The 10,675-nt window shown below is 38.2% G+C and overlaps 1 protein-coding gene across 1 annotated transcript; it reads left to right on the forward strand.

Annotated features, from left to right (window-relative positions):
- Positions 1 to 8,676: 8,676 nt before the first annotated feature.
- LOC136231863 (dof zinc finger protein DOF3.1-like) lies at positions 8,677 to 9,982 on the forward strand. Its single transcript, XM_066020835.1, has one exon. The coding sequence runs from the start codon at positions 9,018 to 9,020 to the stop codon at positions 9,765 to 9,767; it is 750 nt and encodes a 249-aa protein (XP_065876907.1). The 5' UTR covers positions 8,677 to 9,017; the 3' UTR covers positions 9,768 to 9,982.
- Positions 9,983 to 10,675: the final 693 nt, after the last annotated feature.

A 10,675-nucleotide genomic window follows, 5' to 3' on the forward strand; every position in this document is an offset into this window, starting at 1 on the left:
AACGATTCTTACTCAATAAGATTTGTTCAAAGACAAACGAATAAGTTGATTCATACTTTTGCTCAGTTATTTATTTTTATTCTTGTTCCTTTTGTTTTTCTTTTCCGAGTTTTATTTCGTCTGTAATATTAAATTCTTACCTGATTGAGACTTATTTACGAAGCTTCTTAAAAAAAAAAAGTGTAATCAATTAATTAACAGATCTACTTAGTTACAAATCTAAAATCTATTCAGTATATATGTATAAACATATGTTGTTAAGTATAGCTTGATGTTGATAATTTGATAGTATAATATTGTATTAATTATTTCACTAATAAAAGAAGACAAAACACTTAATTTTATCTTTTGTACCACGTCGACATATGTCACCTCAAATATTCACGCTATAAACATCAAATCATAAAATTATAATACACTGTCATATTTTTTATTATCACGTTACTGTGATCACACTACGCTTAAAATAAATAATTTTTTTTTTAAAGGAGCTAAAAATAAATAATTTAAATACATTAACTTACATCTAATACTATTAATTTTCCCAAAAGTTAACGAGAAGCCTTCATATTTCATGCTGAATAATAGATACATTATATGATTAAAAAAAAATAGATACATTATATAATCTCAAAATAATTAGTCTTATCTAGATTATAAATAGGGTAAATTATAAAATTAGCCCAAATTGATGTTTTTTTTTTTTTTGAAAAGAATACTGCACTTTATTAATTAACTAGGGGTAAATCCCTCCTGATTACATTATGTAGCCAAATAGGGAAAGAATTTGAGTAAAAAACATTAGCGTTGGAACGAGCCTGCCGAGAAACAATGTGAGCAGCCTCATTCGCTAATCGAGGAACAAAATTGACTTTATAATTGTCGTTTTCAGCTAGAAACCTCTGACAGTCTTGAATAATTGCGCCAAATTCTGATCTATCCTGACCTGAAGAGTTTAGTCCTGACAATACAACCTGAGAATCCGTTTCAAACTCCACATACTGCCAGTGATGGTCCGAAACCCATAGTAACGCAGATCGAAGAGCAAGAGCTTCAACTTCCCTGGGGTTCTTAACACCATAGTAAACTCCACTTCCGTACGCAATAAAATTACCGTTTACATCTCTTAAGACAGCGCCGACACCACTCTGGTTTGTATCCACAAAGTTTGCACCATCTATATTGCATTTAACAAACCCTTGTTGTGGCGGTTGCCAAGTTGCTTTCACTCCTGTTGTTCGAACCACCTGAGAATTACGATTTAGCTGCTGTCGAGCCTCTCTCCACTCTCAGATCTGCAATTTCACTTCCTGCACCCTTCGCCTACCATCGATCGCACCTCCACTCCACAGTGTGCTATTTCTTTGTTTCCAGATCGCCGACATCACACCCAGCGATTCCTCCAGAATCGTGCCTCCGTTTCTACCCAAAGATAACAGCCATGTCCCTATTTTTCTATCTGTGAACACCGGGGTCGCCATTCCCGCGGCTTGCCAGCAGGAAACCCCAACCTGGCACTCCCCAAACAGGTGCGCCTCGTCCTCATTTCCTTCATTGCACAGAACACAGCTTTGGCTTATCGGGACGTGGTGTGAAACCAAATTAACTCGAGTCGGCAGACATCCAGATCCCACCTTCCACGCAAACGTTTTCATTTTGGGAGGGATCGATAGCTTCCACAGGTCAGTCCATCCTTCAACTTTTTCCCTGTTATTTATCGCACCATCCACTGCCCGATACCCGGATTTGGAAGTGTAAATGCCATTTTTTTTAAACTCCCAGGTTAAAGTGTCTTCCCCAAAACGGATCGGAGTAATTAATTCACAGATTTTATCCGTTTCAAGGTCGCTAAAGCATCCATACATGCGATTCCTATCCCAAATTCGCGTTCCATGGATGAACAGATCAGATACCACCATGTCTTCCAATCCAGGTATTGAGTAAGAATTAATTTTGAACTTTGGTATATTAGGTACCCAGGGATCTTTCCATACACTGATACTATTACCATCCCTAATTCTCCACCTTAATCCAAGCTGAAGAAGATCAAGTGATCCCCAAACGCTCCTCCAAACAAAACTAGGATTAGTGCCTAATTTGGAGGAAAGAAAAGACCCATTCGGATAATATTTGGCTTTGAACAACCTGCTTATCATCAAATGAGGATACTGAATCAACTTCCATCCCTGTTTCCCAAGCAATGCTAAATTAAACAGCCTCAGTTCACGAAAACCCATCCCTCCCTGGTCCATCCCCTCACACAGCTTTGACCAGCGGAACCAATGAATATTTCTTTTGCCACCTGCTTTCGAACCCCACCAAAAGCTATTCATCATACGTTGGAGCTCCTCACAAATCCTCTTTGGAAGAAGGAAGGTACTCATATAGAATGTAGGCAAAGCCTGGGCCACAGATTTTAGCATCACAGCTTTTCCTGCATTAGACAAGAATCGAAACCCCCAGCTTCCAAACCGTTTTCTTAGTCTGTCAATCAGAAAACTGAATAGACTATACTTTGATCTTCCAATTAGGGAAGGAAGGCCAATGTATCTACCGGTATCAAGGGGGGTCTCAACCTGGGTGATATCTCCGATAATTCGTCGAAGATCCTGCTTAACATTTCTGCTATAGAAAATACCAGATTTATTTAGATTGATGGCCTGTCCTGAGGCAGCTTCATACGCACCCAAGATCTCCATAACTGTCTCCGCCTGATCAGCCTTCGCACCAAAGAAGATGAAACTGTCGTGAGCGAAGAAAAGATGTGTTATTGAGGGTGCTCCTCTACATATCTGACAACCTCTAATTTGGTTCTCATTTTCCGCTTTTGTTATTAATTTGGAAAGCACTTCAGCGCAAAAGCAGGAACAGATATGGTGACAGCGGATCTCCCTGTCTCAAACCCCTCCCTGGTAAGATAGGACCAACCAAATCCCCATTAACCGACACATGGTATGAGACAGTTTCTACACACATTCGCATCCATGCTATCCAGTTTGCATGAAAGCCCAATCTCTCCATCACTGACCACAAGAAATTCCAGTCGACTCTGTCATATGCCTTGCTAATGTCAATTTTCATTGCTACTCCTCCCTCCGCACCTCTAGTAAGCCTTTGCATATAATGAATGGACTCAAAGGCTATTTGTACATTATCAATAATAGACCTTCCAGGGACAAAATCAGACTGGTTTTCACTTATAATATCAGGGAGGATATTTTTGAGCCTATTCGCCAGCACCTTTGCAATTATCTTGTAAAGCACATTACAAAGTGAAATAGGCCTTAAATCCTTCATTGACAAAGGATTATCGCACTTCGGAATCAGTACTACCACAGTATCATTCAAGTTTGCAGGAAATTCACCACTTCTTAACCATCCAGAGAAAATGTTAAAAATATCCTGACCAATACTCTCCCAAAAATGCTGATAGAAACCCGGGTTCAGGCCATCAGGGCCCGGGGATTTGTCCTTGTGCATTGAGAAAGTAGCATTTTTGAATTCTTCAATTGTGAAGTTGGCCATTAGATTATCATTCATCCCGTCAGTTACCACTCGGTCAACAACATCAATCGTATTGTTTTGTGCGACAAAAGAGGGGGGAAACAGTTCACGAAAATACTCACAGACATGGTTGCCGAGTTCCCGCTGCTCAGAAATAAGATTGCCTTCTTCATCCATTAGGGTACTGATCGTATTCTGCCTCCTCCTAGCTTTCACGCAGGCGTGAAAAATTTTTGTGTTTTGGTCCCCATCTCGTATCCAGAAGGCTTTTGCTCTCTGTTGCCATAAGATCGATTCCTGCTCCAAAATCAGCGTTAGACGCCTCTTTACCCCCTGATACTGATCAATCAACAATCTGTCCTCTCTATCCTGTAGCCTTGTCATAATAGCTTTTAACCTCTCAATCTGCCTCTTGAAGTTTGTATTGAAGCCTGCGCTCCAACTCGACATCTCCTTCGCGCAAGCCTCCAGCTTTGCGGTTAGGGGGAGCTGTGAATTCTTCCTCCAACTTTCACGAACAAGTTGGTCAAAACCTTCCTCCAGTGTCCACGCCGTTTCGAACCGAAAGTGACGGGGCCCGGCTCTCTTGACGCTTAAACTCAGTTTTACTATCACCGATAGGTGGTCTGAGTACCCAGCAACAGCGTTTATAGCTTTGTAGTTTGGAAAACGTTCTAACCAATCAGTACTAACAAAAGCTCTGTCAAGCTTTTCTCGAATCCACCCTCCCGTACCTCTGCCCCGCTCCCACGTGAAGCGACTCCCATCCATCTCAAGCTCAATCAAGTTACAATCCTTAATGCCTCTTGCAAACTCGTTCATAAGATAATTTGGGTAGGCTGCACCACCCGTTTTCTCATCTTGTTGCAGAATACAATTGAAATCTCCTACCACTACCCAAGGTAGGTTAGCAGAAGAGTGTAAAAGCCGGAGGAGATGCCATGATTCGTTGTGTCTGCTTCTGTCAGCAGGCCCATAGAAACCGATGAACCTCTAGTGACCCTCAGCATCATTTTTTACTCTCAGTTCAATATGATGATCCGAGAATCCTTTAATTTCAGCTTCAACCTTATTATTCCATAGCATTGCAAGCCCTCCACTCCTCCCTCTACAATTCACTGTAAAGCAATTCTCAAACCGTAATTTCCTTCTCAACCCTTCCATACGATTACTATCCAATAGTGTCTCCATCAGGAACATTACGTCAAGATTGTAGGCCCGAGCCAACTCCCCCAACGCGCGAACTGCACGGGTGTTCCCGAGACCCCGGCAATTCCAGCTCAACCAACTCATTGCTTTTCATGGGTCTGGCTTCCAGATCCCGCTACTTGACCGTTTTTTGACTGATCGGTACAGTTTGTGGTGTTAATAATTGGCTCCCCCTCTTTCATGCTTCGTTTAGGGTCGAAACTTAGTACATCCTCCATCTCCTTATCACTTTGATTACGGTTTCCTGGTTCCTCTTCAGATTCTGAGAAACCCTCCCCCTCTGATACCTGCTCCCTTAACCATTCACGCCCTACTTGCAAGCCAGACTTCCTCAGCTGAGCCCTTAAATGAGAGCCATATCTTCTTTCTGTAGGGTTGTCAGGGTTGTCAAAAAGTAGGCCGCAGAACTTATCCGTATGCCCAATGACGCCACAGTAGAAGCAGAACTGTGGTAGTCTTTCATATCTAAAATCCACCCAAAAGCTGGTACCACCACTTCTTTTCAGCTTCTGTCCGGTGCGGATAGGTAAATTGATGTCGATAGCAACTTTGATGCGAAGATAACTTCTTCTCTGGCCAGTGAAATTTCTTGGGTCCGAATCCAGAAAGGTACCAATCTTATTACCTAGTAAACTGCATATTGTCGGGGTTTGAAATCCGATGGGCAGATCAGACACCTGTACCCATATTATTAGTTCTGATAATTCAACCTGCAGAGCTTGTTCTGAAATATCAAGGGCTCTGATTATCAACAAATTTTGGTTGAAGGTCCACGGACCGTCGTTCATCACTCGGGCCGCATCCTTTTCATGGAAGAACTGAAACAAGTATCTTCCCTCCTCATCTATTTCGGTGATATTAACCCCTTTCACTGGTCTCCAGATTGATGCAAGAGTATTTTTCATCGACTCGAAATGAGTTAGCTTGGCATTAAGGAATCTACCAACCACGAACCAAAACTGTCTCCCTTCATCCACAGCTACTTCATCCCCAATTTCCAGCTCATCCGTATCCTCAGGGTTAATTTGCAACCGAGCATATGTAGCCGTAAGTTCTTTTGTCGTTTCCATTGAATTATTTCGAAAGATCCTCTGTTCACTCTTCAGCGCTGTCGACTGATACGATTTCACAGGCTGCGGCACTTTTCCGCGATGAGGTGGATGGAAAAAACGGGAGTAATCAGATGGGTTACTTAGGGTTTACGGTAACAAAACTAGGGTTTAAGCCAATTAGGTTTTAGGTATTCATCTCAACGGAGAAGACAAAAAAACACTCCAATAGGAGAGACCCAAATTGATGTTTTTATTATTAATTTTCCTAAAATACCTTATTATATATATTATCATTTAACACACTATTTATATTTTTCTTAAAAGAAATACATTATTTATATTTCACTTCACTTTTTTTTATGCGTTTACACTATCATCAAGAGATATTCGTCTCTTTATCTTATTGAAATCATTCTTAAAAGATTCTTAGTTTGGAACCTTGACATTATATATAAAAAAATTAATATTTAATGTAAGGAGAACAAGAAAAAAAATACTTCGCAGTTAACCCAATTGCAAAAGCATACGAGGTTCAAATATTTCGCAGCTGAAACAACTGCGAAACAGATAATAAAATTACCAAGACAATTATCTTTGCAGTTATCTCAATACTCAGAGTGTATGAGACTACAAAGATATTCCTCCACTCAATTGTTTCCGTAGTCATGAAAATATTCCACAGTGGAAGCAACTGCGGAAAGTTTTTGTGACTGCGAGTCTGGGAAACTATCACCAGGGAAAGCTCCAGGAGGAGCCGACCTAGGCACCCACCTAAGGCCTCCCATTTTATAGGAGGCCTCGGCTACCCCTAGAGCCTCCCATTTAATGGGTCACCGATAAAAAAACAATTATAATAAAATTTAAAACTTATTTCAATTATAATATAATAATTATTGAAATCTCAATTATTAAAAAGGATATCTAAAATTAATGATTATTCTATATCTAGAATGGAAAACAAGAATGCAACCTCCTAAAATGGAATGACAAGTCCACAATAGTAACACTCACTGTCTCTCTTTTTTCAATCACCGCCTCTGAACGATAAGGGGCCTCCAAAATTTATTTCACAACTTGTCTCCCAACAATAATAGGAATAAACTATAAAATTAGTTATATGATTATTGGAGGAGAACGGATTTAGCCTCTACATATAAAATAGTAGTATAATTTTAATCCTGACATTTACCAGATGGTGCAATTTCAAATGTCATTAATGGAAGATAACTCGATTAATGGATTATGCATTTTTTTCATTAATTAGCAGAAGATATGCAATTTCAAACGTTATTGGATGGTTAGGACCCTAGAGGTTGGAGAGTAGGAAAAACGTGAAATTGCACGTGAAAAAAAAAACTTATCATTCATTAATGAGGTTGGAATTTGCACTGTATAGCACGTTAGGCTTATAATTACACTATTTTGTACGTGAGAGATGTATTTATTCTTCTTCAATAATCATACAACTAAATTTGTAACTTATAATAATATAATCGTTAATTGTTTCCTTCTCTATAAATTTTCTCAAAAGTTTAATTTTTATTTGGTTATTATCAGTCCAGTCAAGAATGAATTAAGTTATATTTATTAAATTTAGATTTATATATAAAAAAATAGGATATGATTGTCTAGGGCCTCTAAAATACTGAAGTCGGCCTTGACTATCACGCTGCTCCAATAAGAGGATTTTTAACACATTAAATCACGTAAATACATCTCAAAATAAGTTTCCAATATATAAATATATTACTAAACAAACTCTAAGCCTAATAAGGCTTTAAATCAAACTTTAAATCATGAACCCTAACAAACCCTTTAAATCCTAAGCCCTAACAAACCGTACATGCTGTGATTTCTTGTAATTTGATGTAAAAATTCGTCAAAAATCGCAAAAGTTGTCAGTTGTTTCTTATCCTAGTATAATCTTTGAGCAAAATAGAGATATTACGGGAATGTAAATAATGAAAGTGTATAGTTTAGTAAGAAGTGTTTTAATGAGTCTAAATATGTAAATGAATCAGTTTTATAATTTACCTTTATAAATAGTATGTTTTTTCTTTAGAAAAATGATTCCTTCATAGAAAAAAATAGTATATTTCAATATAAACAATTAAAAATTTACAATTCATAAGTAAATCGAAGAAGATTGAATATGAATCTCCAACATCATAGATTGGGATAGAACAATAGTAGACAGTACTTGAAACTATTTTTGGCACAACTGTAATAAGCACACTCCACTCATAAAAGAATTTCCACTCTTGTCTAATATTGGATAAGGAAAGCATCGATAAACTTGACTAGATCTTCATTCTCCTCGCCTAGAAAAGATTGGAGAACCGAAATAAGTAGCCTCGAACACCTGTAAAGGAGCGAGGGAGAAGGCTCAGAGGGCGTTGCTCTATTATCACGACATGGACTCGAGGACTTTCTTTTTTCTGTTTCATAGTTTTTTCACCATGAATGACTCTATAAGTCATATCAATGTAATAATAAACAAAACTTTTCTGCGATGAAAATATAATAACACGAATATTTAGAGACATGCCACAAATGCTCGTAAAAAATAATAAAAAAGAAACTAAAAATAAGGAAGAAACTAATGCAATTTATTTATATATATATAATACAAATTACTCATTCTTATTACGGACCACTTTTGTTTTTTTTATACCCATAGCATAGTCTACTTACCTGGGGACTAAGCTAAGAAACTACATTAAATTATTTATTTGGACCTACACTATAACATAAAAATAAACATCTACGTCCTCTTTACAACTCATGCATACAACCACTATCAACGGTCTCAAATCATCCACGTGTCACTAACCCATCTTCACCTTAATGCCTAAGTAAATCTCTCTCTATAAAATTATGTGAACAAGATAAGGAATTCTACATTACATTATTACACTCCCTTTTAGCCCCTACATATATACACAAACTTCAATCTAATCCCTCTTCTTTTCTAAATTTTCAATTTTTTCCATTAATTTTATTTTACAGATCATATATAGAGAGGTTGATTTTACAAAGACTTTTTAAGAGAGAAATGCTAACTTCTCATTACCTTCCTACCCATTTCCTAGAATCCCAAATCATAATCAAAAGGAACAATCTTTCTGTTCTATTGTTCTTCGTGTTCATCTCTCTTCTCACTCCTCGATCCAAAGGCTAGATTTTTCTGATCATTTCTCATCTGATTATATCAAGACTTACTTTTTCTGATTGCTAGTGTAATTTTAAGAAATGGGTTTGAGTTCTAAGCAAGTTTCAAGTGATGGGTTAGATTGGAATCAAACACTTTTGCAGGCACAGACATTAGAGCTTCCTATTAAACCTCCGGTTAACAGCCGGCGGCAACAACCACAAAACCTGCCGGTGATAGAGCAGCTGAAGTGTCCAAGGTGTGATTCATCAAACACCAAGTTCTGTTACTACAATAATTACAACAAAACTCAGCCTAGACATTTTTGCAAGGCCTGTAAACGTCACTGGACTAAAGGGGGCACTCTCAGAAATGTTCCGGTAGGCGGTGGCCGGAAGAATAAGCGGTTGAAATCATCAAAAACAAGTGCTAAAACCACCACAACAACCGCCTCTAGGGTTAACGTTAACGTTAACCCCCAAATTTCAATTCAGCAAAAGAACACATCTGAAACAATGTCTCAGCCATTCTTTACCCCTAATTTGATCGCCGGAGAAGATACTAATTCTCTTTTTCTGGGTTCAAATTTTCCTCCTCCTCATCAATTTCCCTATTCAAATCCATCTTCAATCTGTGCCTCTTTTCAAACCCCAAATGTTTATAATTTCAGTAGTGGTGAAACTATGGAGGATTCAATTGTGACAAGCATTATGCCGAGCACGAGCAGTGCAATGCCGCAGCTATGGCAGGTTCCAAATACGAGTTACTGGAATTGGGATGATTTGGATGCTTTTGCTACTGCCCCAACTGATCTCAACATACCTTGGGATGATTCTGAGATCAAACCATAATTGTGTTTTTTGGGGATTCAATTCAATTAACCCTTAATTTAAGAGTATGTACAAATTAATCCTCTTTTGTTATGATTACTGTTATTATTATGGGCAGTGTGCATGTGTAATTTTTGATGTTTATGATTTCGAGGTGTTGACACATTGATGCTCAATTACTAAGCTATTTGTCACAGTTTAGTCTAATATTATATAGATATTCTCTTTATTTTGAAGTTTACGGCTTTAAAACGTGTCTATAATTGTATTAGAAATTTACTTTACTAATATAGAACAATAACCCTTTGTATTTGGGGGATTGGTTGTCCGGGTTCCACATGAATATTTGGGTGCGTTCGTCGGTGCTAGCTGAGATGTGGGGGCTGTATCACGGGCTGCTGCTTGCTTGGGAGAAGGGGTTTCGTTGCGTGGTGGTGGAACTCGATGCACAGGTATTGGTTCGGGTAGTTAATGACGCAAGCAGTTTGGGAAATAGGTTCAGTTGGCTGCTTGATAGATGCAAGCAGCTGATATGAGGGGATTGGTTGGTGAGATTGCTCATACGTATCTAGATAGTAATAAAGTGACTGATTGGATGGCTAACTTCGCGGAACAACTGTTTTTGGATGTCTCAATGCCCGCTACTTTTGGAAAACACTAGTGGCTCTAATTGGGCAAGGCACGTTAGAATGTAGTTTCTTTTTTTCCCTTCTCTCGGGCCCTGTAAAAAAAAAACAAAAAAAAAAAAAACTTTTTTATTTTGACATTTAGTTCATTCATGTTCTATCGTTATCCTTGCTTAAGCCTTCGACTCATAGCCATCTATTGTGGACCGAGTTGTTACATTATTTCTCTATCTAAGATGGATTTGAAACTATTTGTGAGTTTGCGGTGATTTATAGTTCAATTCCCTAATTATAATGTTGTAT

Source organism: Euphorbia lathyris, chromosome 6, assembly GCF_963576675.1.
Source record: "Euphorbia lathyris chromosome 6, ddEupLath1.1, whole genome shotgun sequence".
Taxonomy (NCBI): Eukaryota; Viridiplantae; Streptophyta; class Magnoliopsida; order Malpighiales; family Euphorbiaceae; genus Euphorbia; species Euphorbia lathyris.

Excerpts from the sequence above, each read along its gene's own strand:
- LOC136231863 (XM_066020835.1), top strand. The coding sequence starts at position 9,018 with ATGGGTTTGAGTTCTAAGCAAGTTTCAAGTGATGGGTTAGATTGGAAT.